We start from the raw sequence: 24,944 nt of genomic DNA on the forward strand, positions 1-24,944 counted from the left end.
TGTTGATGGTTTATAGAAAAATCCATATGATTTCAGCATTTCACTTTTTTTTTTTGACATTTTCAATCTTATTTCACCTAGCAAAGAACGTCTTCAACATCCATGCGACAAGAACACATGGAGAGAAGGTATTGGAAGTAGGTTTTAAGGAACTCTCAAAGATTCAAATTGGTATCTATCTATCTATTTTTGTTTTTCTAGATTAGTTGAAAACTTAACGGAAATGCTGCCCATGTCTCTTATAAATGTGTGTCTTTGTTTTTTAAAAACCTCGTTGATATATATTTTTAAAACCCTAATGATATATTTTTTTCTCTGTTAAAATCAGCAATGTAAAGTTGGACACTCATGAGTGGTAAGAGAGACTATGCATTGAAGCTAAGTCATAGAAATCGGCGAATTCATGAAGCTTGATTTTTTTTCGAATTTCAAACTTTAAAAAAAATATGTTCAAATTCGGCCATAAATTCAAACATAAACTTTTTTAGGGTTTTTGAGATGCGTTTAGGGTTTTTTAAGATTGTCGGCGTATTTTTTTTATAAAAGGTTCGTCTCCACCTCTGTAAACACAGAACTCCTGTGAAGAGGTGTAGATTTTCGGAGGATTTTGAAGTTGCAGTGTGTGGTTGCCGTCGCTGCAAGAAGTTGCAGTGCGTTGTTTGTTGGGTCGCCGTCGCTTCAAGAAGTTACAGTGCATTGTTTGCTAGGTCGCCGTCGCTGAAAGGCTTCCTGTCATTCTCACAGCCTTATGCACTCTCGTAATAATTTATTAGAAGTATTACATATAAAAAATAAACAAAATTATATTAGGTGAATTTTATCCGATTTTATTTTTTTGAATTTTTCTCGTCAAATTTCATCCGAATTTCATGGCTGTCGATTTCGAATTTGAACTCGAACCTTGTGACTTAGCATTGAAGTATGGAACGTTGGGTGTTGTCAAGGGTCAAGCCTGTTGCAATGAATGTAAGCTTCTTATGACAGAGGGAATCAATAGATTAAAATACTAACTCGCTAATGTTCTTGAAAGCATTAACTAGTGTTCCTGAAGAATTTATGAGAGAAATGATGCCCTACTTACGAGTTATGAAATGAAAAAAATGAAAAAGGAGAGGACACAGGAAGCAATGTCAATGGCAATGAGTGTCAGTCCTAATTTATCTATAGATTCCTTTCCCACCCCAAACATTTATCATCCGGTTTCTTCTTTTGGTGAGACTCCTGAGAGTTCTACTTCTACTCGTCTCCTTTCTTCATCAACACCAAATTTCTTTATTCCACATAATATTCCAAGAGCATAACCTTCACTTGAGTGTATCGCTTGAAATAAGGAAAAACACCACGAGGCTAGCATGATAGCAACAAAATTTTGGTACTACAATAATTTACCCTGCAATGTGGTGAACAATTCATATTAAGAAGTGATGGTGAATGCATTGATAGTTGTAAGGAGTTTAAGACTCCATCACTTAGGGATTTGAGTGGGCCGTTGCTAGATGAAGTCAATAAAATACATGGATTTTGGTTGCTGATTAAAAGGAAGTATGGTGGAGAAAGTGGTGTAACATCTTATCAAATGGATGGACAAATGGGTGGATTAGGAGTCTCCTTATCTTTTCAGTGGCTTCTAATGGCACATTGGTATTCTTGTAGTCAATAGATGTCTCCACAAAGTAAAATATATCGAGACTTTATGCAATCTATTGGATGTGGTGATCTAGGAGGTTGGGGTTGAGAATATTGTCCAAATTGTCATGGGCAAGGCAACACCAAATTTATTCGTGGGGTGACTTATGATGGAGAGGCACCCTACTATTTCTTGGACTCGTTATGTTGCGCAGTTTGGATTTGATACTTGAGGACATTGAGAAGCTTAGAAAGATTAGAAATGTGGTTGAAGATGCTAAACAAGTTACAAAGTTTATTTACAACCATACTTGGGTCCTTTCTTTGTTGAGAAAGCGCATTAATGGAAAGAAGCTTGTGGTGCGACTAGGAGTGACATGATTTGCTATCCATTTTTTCAATTTGCAAAGAATTTTTGCATCAATTCCTTCACTCAACCAAATGTTTGTGTCCAGTGCGTGGATGGAATTGGGTGAACTCACAATACTGGTTCCCACTTTTTGGCCAACTTTGACACTTAGATGAACATTTTGAATAAAACTTTTAGTTTCCGACACCTATAACTTTTAATCCATTAAGAATTCGAAGATGATGTAAACTAGTGATTTGTAACATCCTATCTGCAGATTCTAAATATATTTTTTTCATCTTTTTTGAAGAAAATTTTATTGATTTTTCCATCTCTCTCGAAAAGTAGTTTTTTACAACAAACAACATTTTTTAAGAGTGATGTACATCCTGAAACACAACTTTTTTTCTATAAATGATAAAAACTCAATTCTTTCGAATTTTAGTTTGTAACATCAATACCCAGTGCATGCAATTGGTTTGATAGTGATATGTTGAATGTTTTTCATTTATTAAGTTTTGAAGTTGGACTAATTATAATTTAGACGTAGGTGTACGTTTGAGCACATAACTTGTTCTATATGTATCGAAATTCAATTTATTTTTTTTGTTACAAAGAATACATCAATACCTAGTGCATAAATATTTTTCAGAATTTTTTTGAATTAGTTTGGTGGATGGGGATGACATGTAATGTCCCCTACCTGATCTATTTCAATTTATTAAAATTGATTGATATTCTTCAATTAGTTATTATCAAGTGCTTATCTATTTTCCTTATTAGATGATTAATTTCATTATTCATAGTTCTTAATATAGATATCAGACCTTGCTACTACTTCAGTTTTAAGGGAGAAGGGTTTACATATGTTACCAAAACGCTTAGAGACCAACTACAATAGGCTCCCTCAAAGTTTACAGATCCAATCCCTTACCCATCTTGGGTCTATACCCTCAAGGCTTATGGGTCGCTGATCCCCACCCCATCTTGGGACTTAACCTATTGCTTGGATTTAGACTGCCCCTCTTTGGAACATCTCATTCCCATCTTCTTAAATACGGACAGTAATAACATGATTTAGGCTATAAGTATAAATATTTCTTATGTATTATGAATATATATATGACATTACGTATGACTGTCATACATATTGCAGTCCATATTAATATTACTATCAATTCCGCATAATAACATTATTGGGCTTCATATATTAAGCATACTTATTAAACACATCCCATGCATACCACCAAGAACAAGGATGTTACTGCATGTAACTTAATAACAGTTCTGATCTGATCTGATCCATGGTGATGTTACTGGATGCTTTGATTCCTTTTTCTTTGTATCTCTCAATGTGAGGGAGAGGTCATCCTCTTCATCATGTATGCCCTTTGGCAAGAGACACACCCTTTCACCATTAACACCCTTTGAAAGTGTGCAACTCTTCATTATTTCTACCCTTTGAAAGGGACACAACCTTTCACAATCAGACCTACACTTCTTATTTAAATCAGATCTACACTTCTGATTTCCAAGTTACCCCCCTCCCAAATGAGGTTCTCTTCTCCCTTTTATATCTTATTGTTGAGGGAGTCACAACTTTTCCTTCCATGTCTTTTAACCATTCATTAACTTAATTAAATTTTAATTAATTATATTTAATTATATTCTTTATATTATAATTTAACTTTTAATATTTTAATTATATTATTATTATTTATTATTAAATTCTATTTCAAAGTGGGGACATTACATGACATGCCAATTGGTTATCTTTGTGAGCCCATGGATAAGGCCCAAGATTTACTATGGTGGAAACAAAAGAAAATATGAAATTAGTTTATACATCATTGATCATAGATGGATGAACCAATTCCACCAATCGATATATGCCTTGGTCTACTACTTGAACCCAAAGTTTTACTTTTGATACATTTAAGGCCAACGAGAAAGCCATGACAAATGTTGTCCATGCATTGATAAGATGGTGCCAAAAATTGAGATGAGAGACAAAGTGCTTGGCAAGTTGGATGTAATGTCCCCTATTTATTGAATGCTATAATTATGATCTTCTAGTTCTTAGTTTAAGGGTTTAAGGAAATACATTAGCCTCTGCTGTAGATAACCTGCAAAACAAGGTCAGAATTATGCAAATAATTTAAGAAGTAATCATATAAATGTATATAAACAACTAAGTCAAGCATGGAGAGATGCATATAACAGTGTCAAGAATAGGAACTTATTATAGTGTATTTTAATGCAAGGTTAATATGGTGTTTGGATTAACTATCAAGCATGATCATATAGGGTGTCTTATATAACAGCTCCCCTATTCATTATAATCATATAGGGTGTCTTATATAGCAGTTCCCCTATTCATTATGATCATATAGGGTGCCTTATGTAACAGTAGAATTATGTTATGTCTAAGTATTCTGGTTACTTCATGAGTTAGTTTGTTGATGTCCAATATCTAATTGTATTTAGCGATATCCCATTATCCTTGTATATCATTGCTCAGCTAGCATGTATTATTTCAGTATATTAACGTTATTTTGCAGTCATATTTTACTGTTTGCTGAATAAATAATGATTTGTGGAATGAAACGATTTGTTACAAAACTAAGTACTGTTACTGCAGAATGTATTCGTACAGAAACCAGAGGGTGGTCATGGCTGAGTGTGATACCAACTTGTCCAGCGTTCCTCTTTTTTGTCCTTCTTCTATCCTCTCTATCTTCTCCGACCCTTCCATTTATTCTCCTCCATGTCCTTAGTGGGGAGTCACGTCCATTAGAATGGATTTGGGAATGGCAGTGACTCCTTGAAAAGTCACTGCTTCCCAATATTCGTTACCAATCATTATTCCCCCCCCAGTCGGGTTTTACAAAGAGCGCTAAAGCTTATAATATTGTTAATCGGTGTAAGTTAATATTTATTGAATATTATTTTATTATTATTATTTTCAATGAAATCTACTAAACATTAGATAATAGTTTATTAATAATTTGTAAATTAACAATCAGTAAATATTATTTAATTATATTATGGTTTATTATTATTTGTAAATTAACAATCTGTAAATTATATATATATATATATATATATATTTGCCAGAAAATTGAGGGGACATGACATTGGAGGTCTACAAAAGTGTGGAGGGGAGGCTCATTTCTTCAACTCTAAGCAATTCATAGGAGGGAAAAACAATAGCTAGGTAAAAAAGTAATCCTTTAATTTTTAGCTTAATACTAGAAATAGCAACTAGAAACTTAAAAGTTTGAACAAGCTTTAAATTTTGTACTTAATTCTTATAATTTTTTAAATGTTTTCTTTGTAGATTTGTGGTGGGAGAATTATGGTTTTAACACACCAAATCTTTAGAGGTTAGCTATTTGTGTTTTGTGCCAGACATGTAGTTCTTTTGGGTGTGTATGCAATTGGAACCTTTTCAAAAGTATTCACACAAAGAAGAGAAATATACTGCCCTAAGATTACTTTTATTGACCTTTGTCTTTGTTCAATACTACATTCACCTTCAAATTAGAAAGGTGGAGGGTCCTTCTCACATTACCATCAACTTCGTTGGCATTGATATTTTCGATGATTGGACTATCAAAGAACATAGGGGTGTCTTGCTTATTGATGAGGATTTTGCTGAATTGGAGAGAGCCATAGTAGAAGCAACAAAGTTGGAGACAATTGAGGAAAATGAAGACACTTTTGAGGAAACAATTGGTCAACATTTTGATGTCAACTTACCTTCTAGTTTGAGGCTTGAAAAATTAAGTTATAGTAGGAGGAATAGGTAAATTGAATTTAATTGTTTTTTGATATAGCATTATATGTAAACAATTATAATGTTGTTATGCATTAATTATTTTGAATTTTGTTGTATTACAATGTATTGTTTGCTTTGGAACTTTTAAATTTTAAATTTTGAGAATTTGAGGGTCATATGACATGCAATGTTTGAATTATGACAAATTGATAATCAAAATAGGCTTTTGTGTTCTCTAAATGCATTAATTTTTTTTTGTGTAATAATGAGGTTTTTGAAAAAATTTCCGTGTTTTGCAGAGTTTTTTGTCATGTTTTGCTGGGTTTTTTGCAAGTCCATGTTCAGTCTTGAGTCCAAGTCAAATTTTTGGGCTGTCAAGTCTGCATTTTTGAACTGTGGCAGAAACAATCAAGGAACATTTTGAAATGGCTCCCTCCACAAAAATGGTAAGCTTCGTATGTGGAGTGTTTTATTGAAGTGAATATTAGTGTTGCTTGATCATGCATCCTATACAAACCACAAGCCTCCTCTTCTACTGTTCAGATGGCCAAGCCACTTCAATGAGGAGAGCAGCACTTACCTTCCTTGTGGGAACAATAAATGTTGTTCCAAAGTTAAAAAATATAGAAGTTTTGGGTTTACGATCTTCATTTTTGTAATTTTGATGGCCATTATGCTATAGTATGAAATGATAATTCGTTATATATTAATCACAAAGGAGACAAAAGGCTCCTTATATAGAGATTACAAGAGGATCTTTCCATAACGGAAACGATCGAGAATAGAAATACGAAATATAGAATGGAAACTTCCTAAAACTAACTAAAGACGAAAGATATAAAGTTTCTAAATACTAACTAAATGACGAAGATGCATTATATCTATGTTACAATATTATTTTAATAACCTCCCTTACTGATCATCCTACTAACTACCCTACAAAAGATGTGACATAATTTGTAGGTCATTTGGCCACAAATGCATAGAAGGCTGCCCACTTCTCCTCAGCATGCTTTGCGACATGAGCTTGCTGCTGAGACCCTCCTTGGTTCCGCAGAACTTCTGGATATGACCAAGTTTACCATAATCCTTTGAACCTTCCAACATGATGTTGGGTGACGAAGCCATCCTTTTTTATCCATAGACACCGAGATCAGCTTCTCAAAAAACTTTGTTTTTTGTTGATGAAAAATCGGCAAAAATATTGAAATCACAATTTTGTGGAAAAATTGTCAAACCCTCGATGCGATGCTGAAATATCACACCTGTGTTTTTGTGGAAAAATGGTAAACACCCACCTCCACCCCCCCCTCCCCAAAAAAAAAAAAAAAAAAAGCAACACCCTGCATGATCTTTTTGTGGAAAAAAGTCAAGTAACCCTTAATGATTTTTTCCAAAAAAAATCAGAAAATGTAATATCCCCTATTAAGAGGCTGCCAATTCCTAAAGAGCACCATACATTACTACTTATTATGCTACATTAGTTACAAATCAATGTCTAGGGTTGGTCATAGTATAGTTAGGCATTGTCCTTATTCAAGCCTAATCTTAATACCCTTCTAATTTCTAATCCTGGATGAGAGACTTGCTTGTCTAGGGCGCAATGATGCCATCTCCCTAATGAAGCCTAGATTACTGGAACCCCAGTCCATTAAACCTTGGGGCCCGCAGCCCAGATTTCAGGATCATGAGTTCTTTTACTCTTGGGGCTCATCTATCATGAGATGGTTTTACTCTGCCTCTCACTAATAGCATCACAACACTCCTCAGGAAAAAGGAATTAGAACTGGTTAAGAGCTTGGGATTGTAAATATGTCAATATCTTGTTGTGCTATGAATGCATATGAAATTAAGTATGACTATCATACATATTGCAGTCTATATTAATATTACTATTAAATTCTGCATAAGAACATTATCAGGCTTCATATATTAAGCACATCCCCATGCATACCACCAAGAACAAGTATGTTACTGCCAATAACAGTTCTGATCTGACTTGATCCATGGTGATGTCACTGGATGCTTTTGATTCCTTTCCTTTATATCTCTCAACATGAGTGATAGGTCACACCTCTCATTATGTATGCCCTTTGGCAAGAGACACACCCTTTCACCATTAGCACCCTTTGAAAGACTGCAACTCTTCATTATTTCTGACTTTTGAAAGGGACAAAACCTTTCACAATCAGATCTGCACTTCTGATTCCCAAATTATCCCCCCTTCAAATGAGTCCTTTTCTCCTGTTTATACCTCTTATTTGGGGGAGTCATAACTTTCATTTCATGCCTTTTGACCATTCAGTAACTTTAATCAAATTTTAATTAGATTTAATTGTATTAATTTATATTTTAATTTTAATTTTTTTTGTATCTTAAATCTATTGTTATTATTATTTAGTTTCAAATTATATTTCAAAGTGGGGACATTATAGTCCGCCCCACCTAAGATTACTTGTCCTCAAACAATGCCAATTTTCTCAAGCTAAGTCATCCACCAAGATGAGGATTCTGCAAATCAACCATTGGGAATTTGTAATCTTTCTTGTGATGTAATTAGCTTCTTCTATACACTCTAAGATAATTTGGGCATTAGAGGTTCTATACCAAGTGATGTTTCTTTCATTCTCTTGGTTATGTCCACTTGTGCTAACATGATGGACATGTTGGAAATAAATCAGATCAAACATGAAGCATACACATGAAAACACGAAGCATACACATTAATATATGTAGACACATAGCATACGCGCGAATACATGTATTGTTAGATTTCTTCTCATTGACTAGAATGATTCATTGATTCATCTTTACCTTGTAGGATGGCAGGATCAAAGCTCTGATACAAATTGTAAATTCCCCTATTAAGAGGCTGCCAATTTCTAAAGAGCAACATGTATTACTACTTATTATGCTACATTAGTTACAAATCAATGACCAGGGTTGCTCATAGTACAATTAGGCATTGTCCTTATTCAGGTCTAATCTTAATCCTCTTCTAATTTCTAATCTTGGATGGGAGACTTGCTTGGCTAGGGCACGATGATACTATCTCCCTAATGCAGATTATCGGAACCTCAGTCCATTCAACCTTGGGGCCTGTAGCCCAGATTTCAAGATCATGAGTTCTTTCACCCTTGGGGCTCATGTATCATTAGATGGTTTTACTCTACCTCTCGCTAACATCATCACACCACTCAGGAAAAAGGAATTAGAACTAGTTAAGAGCTTGGGATTTTAAATATGTCAATATCTTGTTGTACTATGAATCATATGAAATTAAGTATGATTGTCATACATGTTGCAGTCTATATTAATATAACACTTTAAATTGTGCATAAGAACATTATCAGGCTTCATATATTAAGAGCACATCCCCATGCATACCACCAAGAACAAGGATGTTACTGCCTGTAACTTAATAACAGTTCTGATCTGATTTGATCCATGGTGATGTCACTTGATGCTTTTGACTCCTTTCCTTTATATCTATCAACGTGAGGGAGAGGTCACACCTCTTCATCATGTATGCCCTTTGGCAAGAGACACACCCTTTCACCATTAGCACCCTTTGAAAGAGTGCAACTCTTCATTATTTCTGCCCTTTGAAAGGGATACAACCTTTCACAATCAGATCTGCACTTCTGATTCCCAAATTATCCCTCCTTCAAATGAGTTCTCATCTCCCTTTTATACCCTCTTATTTGGGGGAGGCACAACTTATCATTTCATGCCTTTTGACCATTCATTAACTTTAATCAAATTTTAATTATATTCATTTATATTTTAATTTAATTTTAATTTTAATTTTATTATTATTATATATTATTAAAATATATTTCAAAGTGGGGACATTACAGAAAACCCTCCAAAAACTGCAATTTTGGCTCAAGAAAATCGCCAAAAGTAGAAAATCTTGGGATGCTGAAACGTTAGCTGTGGAAAAAGCCACCATGATTTTTTTGGAAAAAATTTAGAAAACCCTCAAGCAGAGAAAGAAACCACAATTTTAGTGTGAAAAAATAGTGTAAAAAGTGAAAACTGATGACCATGATTTTTTGAAAAAATTCATGCAAAACACTCCTTGATTTTTATGGAGAAAATCCTGCAAAACCCTTCCATGAAATGCCTTAAAAAATCTTCAATAAAACCCTTCTGAAAATTTCTCATGAAAAATTTAGGAAAAAACCACGATTTTATTTAAAAAATCATCAAATTTTTGAATAAAATTTCAGTTAACAACACCATGATTTTTCATAAAAAACTGTAAAAAACCTCTGGAAATAAAACTTGGTAAATACCCACAATTTTTTTTTTCAAAAAATTTCACAAAGATTTAACCGCTTTGATACCATGAAATGATAATTCGTTATATTAATAACAGGGGAGACGGATGCTCCTTGTATGGAGATCACAATAGGATCTTTCCATAATGGAAATGATTGAGAATAGAAACAGAAAAGGTAGGAAGGAAACTTCCTAAAACTAACTAAAGACGAAAGACATAAATGAAAGTTTTTTAATACTAACTAAATGGCTAAGATGACCATTATATCAATATTGCAATATTATTTTAATGTAGTACACCAAACTCTTTATTTGCAAATTTCAAAAGAATCTTGGTTAGTTGTGTGATTTTATGATGCATTTTGTTGCAGATTCTAGATTCATTTCCTTGTTGTCTGACGTCTTCCACTTGGCTTGGCTATTTTGATCAAGACAGGCTGCCTATTTTGATCAAGGCAGGCTTGCCTATTTTGATCAAGGCAACCCTTTTGTAAACTCTCTTTGTATGATATAATATGTTTCCTTTTCCAAATAAAATATGATCAATTTGTTTTTTGGTAAAAATGGTACACTTTTCCTTTTGTTTCATATTTATTATTTTTTCTTTAAGGCTTTGTTCCATTATGGTGGACATTTTTGTATATATTGCTTTCATTAACACATGGGATTTATTTTAGTTATTCAAGTTCCCAGGTTGTAGTATCCTCCTGGCCTCAGAAAAATAGCTCAAGGTCAAAAATATTTTCATTACTTCACCTAAATTATTCTTTCATGTAAAGTTTAAAACATAAAAAACTCCTATGTAAAATTTCAACGTGTACTTTCCAAAATCACAAGAAAAGGTGCTGCAGTTCTTAATTAGATGAAACACAGATTTTGTGACTAAGATGTTTGAGACAGGTATACTAAGGCTTAAAGGGTTGATATTGTTTTGTTGCTTGTGCAAGAGTTCAGATTGAGAGGAGAATGGACAGGCTGAAGAAAAGTAAGGCAAAAGATTCCCAAACAAAGGTTAAGGTAAACATTCTAAATAAGTAAATTACTTGTTAATTTCTGCGGATTGTGGTCCTTTAGTTGGAAGCATTTGTCTTTTTGGTTTAAAGCAATTTGAGTTATTACTTTTAAATTGATTCTGGCTTTGATGGGTTTGATGCATAAACAACTATTGTTTTCATCCTTAAATTAATAAGTTTATTTCTTGTCAATATCATGCCTGAAGATTCTGAGGCAATACAAGTTTTCCCTGCTCAATGTCACTTGCAGGAGGCAGCTGAGCTGGCTGCATTACAACAGATCCATGGAGCACTGCTATCAGGAAAGCCGGCACGATCAGTAACGTTGTCAGATTATGAAAATGATGCTGTTAAGCATCTTTGTTTACTTACAATGAAACCTGTGATATATGTGGCAAATGTGGCTGAATCTGACCTGGTTGAAACCACCAATAACCCGTACGTTAAAGAGCTGGTGGAAGTTGCATCGAATTTCAAATCTGAAGTTGTGACTGTCTCAGCACAGGTTAGACCTGGTTCTTATTCCTTGGCACTGCTTCAAACATTTCTAAAAGGTTAAGCAATTGATTTATATTAATCTAGATATAGTCTCAAAATTGAATTATCAAAATATAAAGCATATTTGTTATGCTCATGTACAAATCTATCTGTGTTTTTGACAATAAATGTCACATACATACATAGTTTCTTATATTAAGAAGAGACCATGTCCTGAATTTCTGTTAACTTTTGAAGTTTTAGGCATGTATTCTTATGTGTATTAGTATGCATATGGAGTCTTAATGGATTGTAATGTCCCTTCCTTAGTCAGTTCAGTCTTCAACAGAGGTTGGCCTATAATCAGGGGTTCCCGTAGGTCAGCAGAGTGGTTGGGGGACCCAACCGGGGTTAGTGGAGCCTTGCAGGGGGCTTTATGAACCTTTCCAGATATGTAGATGTAGTCTCCTATTTTTTAAGAGGCTGGGAGATGGTCTGGGAGGCATTCTGAGTCATTTTGGATGGTTTGAGACGGTTTCCTAAATTTTAGGAAGGGGTCCTATTTTTTAGGAGGGGCTGACAGTGGGCCTGCTATATTTAGACATCACCCTTGGACTGGTAGCAGCACTTAGTTTTCAATTCGGAGTCCAGGTGGTGATTTCAAGAATAAAATGGAATACTGAAGTTATGACTTTAATTTTCTAAATCAATTAATAAAATAAACATCTAATAAAGTTACTTTATAGTATTTTAATAAAGTTACCAATAAGTGGATCACCATGGAGCATGATGCCTAGGAGGGCTTAAATTAAGCTATTTTAAAAACAACTTATTATTATAAATAAGGGAGACATAAGGGGTTTGATCTTGATGAGGTGATATAAGTTTATAAATAAACTTAATTAAGTAAAGTGAAAAACCTAAAAGGTTGGATTACGGTTGGGATTCAATAAAGCAACATGAGGAGGCATCATTTCACTATTCCAGCATTCATTTTTACAGTAGCAAATGGGGTTTGAGCTCTGAGAAAGAGTTTGGACATCAGATGAGGACTTTTGGAAACGGAGACTCCCTGGAAATTGTAAGGTTGGATGAAAACCCAACATTTCTTGGAGGGTGAATTCATTCAGAATTCATCATTGAACAAAAAACAGTGGATCAGTCATATTGAAGGGCAGATACAAGGAATCAGATTGTAGATCTGGGTTGCTTGCACACTAATTAACAGTATTTATCAGCAACTTCAGCTAGCCACCACCTCCTTTGTGTTATTGCCATCAAAACTCTAGCTGAATGTTAGGTTCTCAGAGCAGATCAGATCATAAAATCAGATTAGAACCAGTCGTTACCAGCAGATCAGCAATTTCCAAATAAAATGTCAAAGTTGGAGCAGTAATCAGACCACTAGGAGTTAGGGTTTGGCTTTCCAATAAGTGATTTGGGCACAACTTTCAGATTCAGACATTCTGGAACAGTTTGGCACTGATTTTCTTGTAATTCTTTGTGGTTCCATTAATAAAATTCCACCAAAGGACTAGCGTGGATTATGATTACATCTTGCAATTTGGTGTTTCTAATTGTTAATCTGAATTTGTATGTTTCTGTTTTGGTAGATCAGAACTCAGAAATTCATATCAGTCATCTACAATTCTTGTTTATGAGTTCAAAGCAATGTTTATTGGCATTTACTTCATGTTAAAAATTCCACCATGAATTGGCATTGAAAACCCAAGCAAACGTTGCAAACAAGCACAAGCAAACTCAATCAGCAAACTAAACATATTCAGAAAAATCAGAAAAAATTGGATCAGACCTTGGTGGGGATCTTTCAGTTTCGTCCTTGATTGACTTTTTCTACTACAGTTTTCCTTTGGATTTGAGTGAATCTGATTGTGAGATCTGAAGGATATCCAAAAAATTCAAATCCAAAGTTGTCTGCTCATGCTCTATCCTCCTCCGTTGCCATGGCTACTGCCTTTGCCTCTCTATCTACCTAGTCAACCCAATTGAGGTCCTCATCAATAAAGATGGGATCCTCATCCTTAGAGTGAATTAGATTGTGGATCAACGTCCTCTAGTGTGATGGGTGATAAATTAGTGCCTAAAATATGTCTATGGTGAAGGCAAAAATTGTAATGAACATAGAATAGATCATTCAACCTCTGCATTGACAGTCTATTGCACTTCTTGTGTATGTGCTCAAACATACTCCAATTTTGTTCACAAATTGAAGCACTGCATGGTTGGCTCAATACTTGAACTTCAATCCTTTGAAGATTTGGTACTTTAGCACAAAACCTTTCCTGCCATGCATTTGAGATGCAAAAGAGAAAAAAATCGATCTCATTATCCCTCTTTAAATAAAAAGAGGAAAAGCTTTAATTTTTAAACTTAAATTATGCCCTTAATAGATTTTTACCTTGCTGCAATGTCAACTAAGTTGCCTTGCATATATCTCTTGCAAAGAGATCTCCTTGCCCAAGTCTAAAGACCTTAATCTCAGTGATTGTTTGCGCTCCAACACCAAAATTATGCATTATCCTCTTTATGATTGTGTTACATGGAGAGCCCTCTCAAAACCTCCTTATCTGCCTTGAAATAATGGCAGAATTGGAATGTCGGATAAAGGAAATAAGTAGATGCATGTAGGGGCTTGTGATGCTGTAGGTTGCATCCTCTATCAATGATTTCCCAAATGAGTCGATACTTATACTCAACTCTCGCATCGATGGATCTAATGGCCTCCTTGGCCTTATCCATATCCATGCCCTCATATATTTATCTCACTACGGGCTTCTCACCATCATCAACTTGTAGAAGAACCACTATAGGCTCTGTGAATTGTGATGATTGTGAAGCATTAACATAAGTGTGTAAAAAAAGAAAATAAAAGAAACATATGAATAAAACTATAATCTAGAATTAGATTTACTTGTGTGATCTCCATAGTCGTTACCCTGAGGCCTTGCTGATTGGATATCCAATCTGCCACATCAATCCCTACATTGGTACTCTTAGCATTTAATGAGGAAGTCCACTCCTCACTAACTAGCATGCGCCTCAAAGTTTCCTTTGCCTGAAACAGGGATTGTAATGTGATGAAATTGGTTGCAAATTGCGTTATTTCAAGATGAGCCAACTCATTCTGCCCTGTGAATTGCCTCATTAGGTTGAGGATCCACGTGTGATGAGGCCAAGCTTGACCGGCACACTCTAAGCTTTGACTTAGGTGGTCGGGCCCACAACTTCATCAACTCAAACCTTTCCCATTACCGTAGCATTTCAGCTTTCCGTTTTCGTACTTACCGTTGCTGTTCCTAGCCATTAGCATCTGCCGTTTGCATCATAAGGTTTAACTGCTCCATTTCCTGCCTCAAGGTCCCGCCTAGTTTTTTAAATGAGTTTTACATGCAACCAAATTGACCTGCACAATAAGAGCCAATGTAATTGGCTGCTAACTCTCTTGTTGACAGTGACAAAGGTATTCAAAACAACCATAATCTGCCGAAGCTCCTTGATTGCCTAATACCGGTACTTTGTCTTACTATAGCTCTTTTCACCGAACCCGCTCCTGCACCACAAATTTAATCGCCTTGCTCATTGCTTAAGTGGTTTCTTCTCAATGCTCAATGTGTGATTATGTAATTTCTGCCTTGTTTTAGCGGACACGGTTTTATTCTCTGGGAGGGAAACTTTTTGATGTTAAGAACTCAATTTTTTCTTGTGGTCCTCTTCTTTTTGTATCTTTTCGGTATTTCCAGGGATAGCGAGGTGTCCCTGGGCTTCAACCCATTTAAAAAATGCATAGTTGTACCCTTGTCCGCTGCCTACGAACAACTAGAAAATTTAAAAAAAATCTCAGCTTCCGTTAGCTCAAATATTAATTTTTATGTAATTTTTTTAATAGCTGTCTCCAAACTATGTGAATACTTTCCATCCTAAAACTGTTTCATTCCTTGTGCATGAAATATTGTAAAAATCTCCTGTTATCCTTTGATGGATTTACATACTCTGTTACAAAGCTCGTGCTTTGTTACATGCTAGGAGTATGCTTAACTGATCAAGTTGGACAAGTGTTTCTTGATTTTGATATAACAGTATCGATTCTTCATTATAATACTCATGTCTCTGGTCATCTGCAACGATTGCGTTCCAGGAGATGCAACAACTTTCAGACTATCCACCAAATTCCTGCACTTAGCATACATGTTGTTTAGCATATCTAAAGATTTGTTCAACTGCATAAGGTTGATACATTTCATGTCAAATGTAGAGGCCAACTCGTCCTTGCCTCATCCTATAAGCTTCTCATGACTACTTATAAGAATAAAATTATCCACGTACAGGATTAAAAGCCCTCATGATTTCAAATATCAAGACTTGTGGCATGTTGTAGGTAAGTGGCTTGCGCATGTTTGTGTCTTAATGACATTCTTTGTTCCTCCCATTTGGTGGTGGCGAGGCATAAGGATGTCTTCTTTGCTTGCATATAGATCGGTTGGTTCGTATGTATTCATGTCTTTCTGTTTGGGTGAAATGTTCCTATGGTTATTGCAAGTGAAAGATTTTGTTGAAGAGGAAGCAATTGCAGTTGGTCCTTTGGCTCAATGAAGATTTGTTATCTTTACCTAGCGAAGACATTTTTGTGTGATCCTAAGGGGATGCACTTTCTTAAGGCAGTGATCCTCTCTCATATGGATCTTGGGGGCAACTTAAAGGTGATTGGATGTACATTTGAATTTCCCTCTTTATATCTTCATGGTCATTTGAGTGATGTATAAGCCATATATTCGTGCTTTTATGATGTGTTAGGAGATGATCTCTAGGTCAATCATCTATGGTGGTCATTGAGAATATATTCTAGGACATGGATTGTTGCATGCACATAATTGTAAGGGATTGGTGTTATTTGTACGAGATATAAGAAAGTGTCGTGAGATTAGGTAGTTGCATGGTCATATGTCTTCATGATAGGCTATAGTATTTCAAGGGGGTGATTAAACCTAAATGTTGATCCTCTCTTGCCACTTCTTGGCTTGGGGTGATGACAAGTTGATTAATATCATACACTTATAATTCATTACAAACTTCTTTGTAATGTTCTTTCTTTATTTCTTGTGGGATAATGCTGATTTAAGATGGATTACCAAGCATAAGTGATATGTAATATTTTTCTAATTTTATGATTCTAGTGCAAATTCAATATGGCTATCTTTCTTTCTTACATGTTGTGACTTTATCTCTTTATAGATCTGGCACAAGTCAATTAGTTTAGGATACAATCAATGCTATTCATAAAACATCTTTCTTTCTATTCTAATCTAGTTTACTGCTCTGTCAACATACACTAATTAGTTTTTACAAATTTGGTTATATCTTAAAGTAGCCACTCTTGATTAAAATGCTCAAAAGTTTAAGCATGATGGATTACTAGGCATGTGTAATGCATAATTACTCCCTATTTCTATGGTTCCAACACAATTCGGATATGACTATCTTTGTTTCTTGTAAGCATGTTATTCTATTTCCTAATGGATTTGGCACAAGTCAATTAATTTAGTATCCAATAATTCCCATTCATAAAGCATGGTTATTTTTATTATAATCTAGTTTCCTACTACAAATGAATGCACTAAGTAGTTTTACAAATTTGGTTATATCTTAAGGGAACCACAACTATTTTTATGGTTCCAACACAATTCGGATATGACTATCTTTATTTCTTGTAAACGTGTGATTCTATTTCCTAATGGATTTGGCACAAGTCAATTAAATTAGTATCCAATAATTCCCATTCATAAAGCATGATTATTTTTATTATAATCTAGTTTCCTACTATGAATGAATGCACTAAGTAGTTTTACAATTTTGGTTATGTCTTAAGGGAACCTCACTTGATAGAATTGTTTAGAGGTTTATGCATGCAAAAATATTGCTTACCACGTCTCATTGCTTCAAAAATTTACATTAGTGAGCTTGTGTCAAATGGATCTGTAGAGGTTTGTGTTCGTGAGATCTAGAAATGCAAATCAATGACCAAGTTCAGTTTGAAATAAGTTGACAAAATACTTAAAAATTGAATGTTTCAACTCTTGGGGATGAATTTTTTGACTATAGAAGAATATCATAACCAATATAGTTGAATACCATTTAGTTAAAAATTGAATTTAATTAGTTAGATATTATTATATTATATAGTTATAAGATGAAATATGACTTAATATTAATAGATTTTCAGAGTCCATGAAACATTTATTGTTGTTGCGTTTGGATTTGACTGCTTGAAACTTTTGCATCAATATTTTGGATTGCACTTTGGCACCTGTAGGTGTGTTTTTTACGCACATGCGAACACATAATAAAATACTCGTATCTTATCCTCTCTTGAATAAAGCTTCTCAAATGCTGAAGATTGGCGTAAGGATCACTTGAGACAACTCCAAGGTTTATAAATGTCAGGTCTTGACATGTGGATAAGCACGAGTGGTCGTTGTGATTGCTGTTTGATCAAGGGGCCTTTTTTTAACTTGAGAGGAGACTCTTGAAGCACTTTGCGAATGATATGCGATGAAGTTCTTTTCTACTACTACAAGATGTTTACCAAAAAATAGCAAAAGATGAGGGTTGAGAGGTTCTAAGCTATCCTAGGAATGAATGAATCAAGAACGACACAAGTGAGAGACTACTAGTCTTAGCATCGCCATACAAGAACAACTCCACTAGAACTAGTGCAATCTTCTAAGGATGTTTAGAGATTTTTAAATCATTACTAAGCATAGACACCATTACTTGAATGCATATCAATGATTGAGCAACAATTGAATTTAAGCACTTTCAATTGTTCCGGTTGACCACACAAGGCGCACTTACAATCAGCAAGGGGCTAGTGGTATGGATTACGAGTTTCACAATGTATCAAATACAACATTCCATCATTCAATCTAAATACTTTAAACTAATATCCAAGATTTACTTGAGAAGATAAAGAACCATGCATTAAGCTTCAAAGATTGAATAGAAACACCATGACTTCAATGTTTTATTAATCCAAAAGCCAAAGAACAACAATTATTCAAGTCCTTCTCTTATCACTCTTGAACTCTATCTCTAATATCTAATCTCTCTCTTGCTTACTAATTTTCTAATCAAAATCCCTATTAACCCCTTTTACAAATGAAATGAGTGGAGTTTATATAGTACTCTCAAATACAACGAAGGGCCGAGATCGAATGAAGATCATGGGCCAAGATTTTGCCACCTAAACCCTAATTAGGGTTTGATACTAATGAAACCCTATCTAGATAAACATCATCATGGAAACAACCAATGAGAAAATAGCATGTGTTGACACAAAAATCAAGGAAGCATCCTCCAATGAGAAAATGAATTGCAAAGTGGGATCATAACAAACTGTCTTCTAGAACCCTGTTTCATTTCTCTCGTTCCTTTTTGGCATATTCAATGAATTTGGTTACTACACCTTCAATCTTTGTCATCGGGATCTCAAGGAGAGACTTCAACTATTCCTCCATGTGCATGACCTCACCGAAAGCTTTGACGATGGCATTATGCCATTCAGGTTCAAGTTTTGAGTCTTGCTAGCTAATACCACGAACTCAAGCATATCATCCAATTGTCCTTTGGTGATCATTCCATCATTCCCATGAAAGATAACTCTTATTCTTTCCTCCAACTCTCTAGCTTCTATAATCATTCTAGGATCAATCATCCTTTCCAAAACAATCTGTGCTACTTCGACTATCTTATCATGGATATGATGCATATCATCTTGAACTTGGCTACATCCGTTTCCGATCTCAAATATTTTTTTTTTGTGCGAAGTAAATTACTCCATTGTAGAAGGCTGGGTGTAGATCCTTCTCTTCTTATCTTCTCTCTTGATAAGACCTCCCTGGGTGTTTGCCTTATTACTTGCAATATGGGAATGATGACATCTCTAGCATGAGCAAATGCTTCAAAGGCTTCTATGAGGACATAAGTTCTCCCAAGAACCTTTATGACTGTGTCAAGTGTCTTCATTATGTCTTTCATGAACATGCTGACTCTGTTATATGAATTTTCTATCCATGTATCCATCAATTGTGTGGAGTTCCTCATCTTCTCCATATGATCAACTGATTCCGAAGGAAGCAAAGGTGGCGGTGTAGCTGTTGGACTTTGATGTCTCAATGGTTCTTGAAATTGTTGGACATAGTTCCTCCACGGACTTATCTCCTTTTCTAATCTTCTATTCTTTTCTATTTCAGCTCTTAACATATCATAAACTGCCTTCAATGAGTCAATAGCATCCCCTATGTCTTGTTCGGAGGTGAGTGGACCTAAATCAATAGTTTCCATATCATACTCATCTACTGTGATCTCACCTTCATACTTATCAACCTTTGGAGTAGGTATTTGCAACTTCCTTGATCCCGAATCATATCTAACCACCTTGGACATCTTTGTAGCTTTCTTTTTCTCGGTGATCTCTCGAGTGTAGCTTAGAAGGCTCGCTATGTCGTATGTTGGTTCTTCATCCACTACTATTACTTCTTGGGCTAGTCTTTCCTTTAGCCATTCGGGAATAGAGGATCTTCCTTCTTGAATTTGTGCTTCATGCATTTGCTCATCTCTAGGTGGTGAGGTAGTCTCATCATTATCCTCTTCTTCACCTCCTTCGATCTCTCAGGGGTGATGAGTGAGATCTTCTTGCCCCTATGATGACTTCTCTTTGCCTTTATCATTGTGAACTGTGGATTCCATTGATTCATTAGCTCCTTGACTCAACTCCTTTTCTACCCTCTTCTTTTTGTGTCTTTCATCCTGGTTCGGCTCTTCTTCATGTCTTGAGGAAGGATGACTTGAGTTTGATTTATGTTTCTTCCTTGAGGGCTCTTTTTCTCCACGATCTTCCTTTCTCTTTGAACCTCTTGAGTGAGATGGTTGAGGTGCACTCCCACTTGTGCTTGCTTCATCTTCGTCATTTGCTTTTTCTTCTAAGTGGAATGCCATTACTAAGTTTTGTTCTTTCAATTTCTGGTGTTGTATGTCTATCCATATGTGAGTGTATTCTAGAACTGGTTTCATCAATTCTTTCAAATCAACAACCTCCATATCAACCCACTTGATGTTGATCTCCTTGTTTTCTTTGGCATAGGCTGCTTGAAGATATTTGCTGCTATTCTGAACTGGATCGGCAACATGAAACAACTTGCATTTCCTGATGAAATCGAGAGGTAGCCTGGAATACATCTTCTTCACTTCCACATCATCTTGAACGTTCGTCCGATAGTCTTCTAACTACCACTGGTGTCCATTGTTCTTTCCCAAAACTTCTTTTACATTATCATATGGGTTGAAGCAATCTCTAGGTGTGAATGGCTTGAGTGAATGGAGTGCCAACTCTTTCTCGACATCTTCAGCTACATGATTGGAAGGGCATACTTCAATAGAATCTCCAAGCGTGATATGAAAAGAAACATTGGTTCCATGCTTATGCCTATATGCCTTGACATATGCCACCAAATGTCTCACCACCTCAAGTAACACCACTCTATTTGTTGGGTAGTGTGGCAACACGTAGGGAGGAGAAGGACATCCTTGAACTCTGATATAGGTGAACTTCGGGAACTGGATGAACCATACACCATGTTGTTCTACCAATGCTTGTGCTTCTGGAGAGAGTCTTCGCTGCAATCCACCTTGAAGCGTCCTCATGATATGCATAGTGAATGCATCATTCACTCTCCTATAGTGCTGTTTCGGTGGATGATTAAGCTACCGATAACACTCATGCACCTTTATCTCTCCAGGTCTCCTTCCGACTACTCCCATGTACATAAGTCCTGGATACTCATAATTTCTTGCAAGGGAGTACATGATGTAGGAGCCACATTTGCCAAAGCAAGAAAATCCAAAAGAGAAGATGACTCTGAGAACTATGTCCTCTACTTAGCACTTACAAGCCATGCAACAAACAAGTCTAACTCCTGGGTGATCGACAGTGGCTCATCCAGACACATTAAAGGGTTTAGAGAAGTGCTAGACTCCATGATAGAGGAGAATGATGAGGAAGTGACTATCGAAGATGATTCCTCACATCCAGTCAGAGGAATTGGATCCTGCACCATTAAACTGAAGACAAGCATATCATTGCAACTCAAAGGAGTACTATATGTCCGCGGCATCAAGAGAAATCCAGTCTCCATATCAACACTAGAAGATAACGGATACAGAGTAACCTTCATGGAAAACAAGGTGTTGGCTTGGCCAAGGAATTCTTCCATCAAGAAAGCTAAAGTCATTGGTCAAAGACAAGGCTATTTGTATGAGCTATGCACAGAGCCCAACCTAGCCCTAATTCATGAAGTGACAAATGCAAATGAAGTTTGGCATAGAAGACTAGGCCACCTGAATTATAGAGCTTTATCATCTATGGGAAACCTTGTCACAGGTCTACCTAAGTTGAAGCAATATCATTCAGAGGCATGCAAGGGATGTGTCCTAGGTAAAAATACCAAGGGTGCCTTCCAAAATAGTACTAAGAAGACAAGCAAAGTTTTAGAGTTAGTTCATTCTGATGTATGTGGACCTATGTCCGTACCCTCTCTAGGGGGATTTGTGTATTATGTAATATTTGTTGATGACTACTCTAGGAAAACTTGGATCTACTTTCTGAAGTGTAAAGAATCAGAAGAGATCCTCAATAGGTTTAAAGAGTTTAAATCACTAATAGAGAACTACTCAGGAAATAAAATTTAAACCCTAACAATTTATAATGGGGGGGAATACACATTAGAATTATTTAAAGATTTTTGTAAAAATTTAGGGATTAAGAGGGAGTTAACAATACCTTATAATCCTCAACAAAATGGGGTAGCTGAGAGGAAAAATAGGACAATTGTAGAAGCTGCCAAAGCCATGATTCTTGATCAGAATCTAAATATCAATCTTTGGGCAGAAGCAACTAGCACTGCTGTGTATATACAAAACAGATGTCCTCACTCCCATCTTGAAGATAAAACTCCTGAGGAAGTCTTTACCAAAATAAAGCTAGTTATCAGCCACCTTAGGATATTTGGGTGTCCTGTCTATATACATGTACCTAAAGAGAAAAGACTGAAACTAGAACCTTCTGGAAAAAGGGGAATACTTGTAGGATATAGTGAAACATCCAAGGCCTATAGAATCTATATACAAGGTCAGAGAAATATTGAACTTAGTAGGGATGTAATCTTTGAAGAAGACTTAGCCTTCAAAAGAGCTCAAAGTATAATAGAGCCTGAAATCTATATCCCTACTCCTAACATAGAAGGAGATCCTACTCCTGAGCTTCAGAGGGAGAATCTTGAGGAAACTATAGGTGAAACTCAAAACCCACCTAGAGAAAACCTCAAGAAAAGACCACTATGGGCCACCAAGACTGTAGCAGAAGCTCAGAAATTTGCTGCTCCTTCAGGGAAAGCAAAAGACCTAATAAATTCACTAGCTATGTTGCCCTTATGAATGATCTCTCTAAAGCTGAACCAAACAATGTATCAGATGCACTTAAACATCAAGTATGGAAGGATGCCATGTCTGAAGAGTATCAGTCCATTATGAAGAATGATGTTTGGGAGATTGTTCCTAGGCCTACTAAGAAATTTGTTGTCTCATCTAAATGGCTTTTCAAGATCAAACATGCTGCAGATGTCAGTGTTGAAAAGCACAAGGCCAGAATTTTAGCTAGAGGGTTCTCTCAAAGGGAAGGGCTAGATTATGAAGAAACCTTTGCATCTGTAGCCAAATATACCTCAGTAAGAGCAGTACTAGCCATTGCAGTAGCAAAAGGGTGGAAGGTGCACCAGATGGATGTTTAGACAACATTTCTTAATGGTGAGATCTCAGAAGAAGTCTACCTAGAGCAACCTTAAGGATTTGAAATTCATGATGCAGAGTCTCATGTGTGTAGACTCAAGAAAGCTCTCTATGGGCTTAAACAGGCTCCAAGAGCCTAGTATGAAAGAATTGACACCTATCTCTCAAAACTAGGCTTCTCTAAAAATGATGTAGATCCTAATCTTTACTACAAACAAAATAAAGGTGATATGCTAATGTTGATTCTATATGTTGATGACATATTAATCACAAGAGAAGATCACCTTATAGATCAATGCAAGAAAGATCTATCTAAAGAATTTGATACGAAGGACTTGGGACTCCTTCATTACTTCCTAGGTTTGGAAATATGGCAAAATTCTGATAACATTATACTAAACCAAGGTAAGTATACCTTGGACATTTTGAAGAGATTCAGAATGCTAAATTGCAGACCTATGACCTCTCCCATGGAGACAAATTTACATAAACTTAAGGAAGCATCAACAGAGTCACAATCCACTGATCCTACTCAATACAGGCAGATGATTGGGTCCTTGATGTACCTGGTAAATACAAGGCCAGATATATGTTATGCAGTCAATGCCTTAAGTCAGTTTATGTGTGAGCCTAAGGAGATCCACCTGATTGTAGTGAAACACATTATGAGATACTTACAAGGTAGTATAAACCTTGGTCTCAAATATGAGAAAGTTGATCTAGACCTACACAGATTTACATACTCAGATTGGGTTGGAAGTGTGATTGACAGGAAAAGCACTTCAGGGTGTTGCTTCCGTTTAGGTTCAGCCATGATATCTTGGATCAACAGAAAACAATCTTCTGTAGCTGAGAGTTCCACCGAGGTCGAGTACATTGCAGTTTCCATGGCTGCCCGAGAGGCAGTATGGCTTAGGAAGTTGCTTGTGGGATTGTTTGGTGAACCTATGAAACCCACTGTCATCCATTGTGACAACTAGAGCTGCATAAAACTTTCTGTAAATCCAGTATTCCATGACAGATCCAAGCATATTGAGACTCCATACCATTATGTGCGAGACATGGTAGACAAAAATGTGATCAAATTGGAATATGTTAGTACAGGAGATCAGACTGCAGATATTTTGACCAAACCACTTTCCAGAGTGAAGGTTGATCACTTCAGAAAAGGTTTTGGTATGATAGAAAGGTAATTTGCTTTATAATCTATACTTGCATATCAATAAGATGTTTAATGTGTAAACTTCTTTGTCATGTTAGGACTTTTATGGGTTTAACCCCCTGTGTTCATGTCCAAGAGGTGACGATCTCTCAGATAATGAACACTTGTATGTAGACATTGTAAGGTGACGATCTTATGATGTTCAAACCATTTATCATGTTGGATCTCTGGTATGTCATGGATGTGCCATGATTGCGTTGTGGTATAACATTTGAATAAAATGTTAGTGCACATACCACAACTTGGATAAGTTGAAGATTTAACTATTTTCATATGTTTATCCTTAAGTATTGCGTGCTTAGGCAGTACTGATATCACGTGGTTAGGTGATAT

General features: G+C 35.8%; 1 protein-coding gene across 7 annotated transcripts in view; it reads left to right on the forward strand.

Moving 5' to 3' along the window:
• The window catches only part of LOC131063956 (uncharacterized), a 176,597-nt gene that overhangs the window by 85,754 nt on the left and 65,899 nt on the right, over positions 1–24,944 (forward strand). For all 7 annotated transcript variants that reach the window (XR_009111190.2, XR_009111188.2, XR_009111189.2 and 4 more), the window contains 2 exons: positions 10,998–11,060; positions 11,307–11,561. Coding sequence is in view for 3 of the 7 variants with exons in the window: in XM_057997959.2 (XP_057853942.1) it covers positions 10,998–11,060; positions 11,307–11,561 (318 nt within the window). In the remaining 4 variants the exon portion in view is untranslated. The remainder of the gene's footprint in view (positions 1–10,997; positions 11,061–11,306; positions 11,562–24,944) is intronic.

This window comes from Cryptomeria japonica, chromosome 11 (assembly GCF_030272615.1).
Source record: "Cryptomeria japonica chromosome 11, Sugi_1.0, whole genome shotgun sequence".
NCBI lineage: Eukaryota > Viridiplantae > Streptophyta > Pinopsida > Cupressales > Cupressaceae > Cryptomeria > Cryptomeria japonica.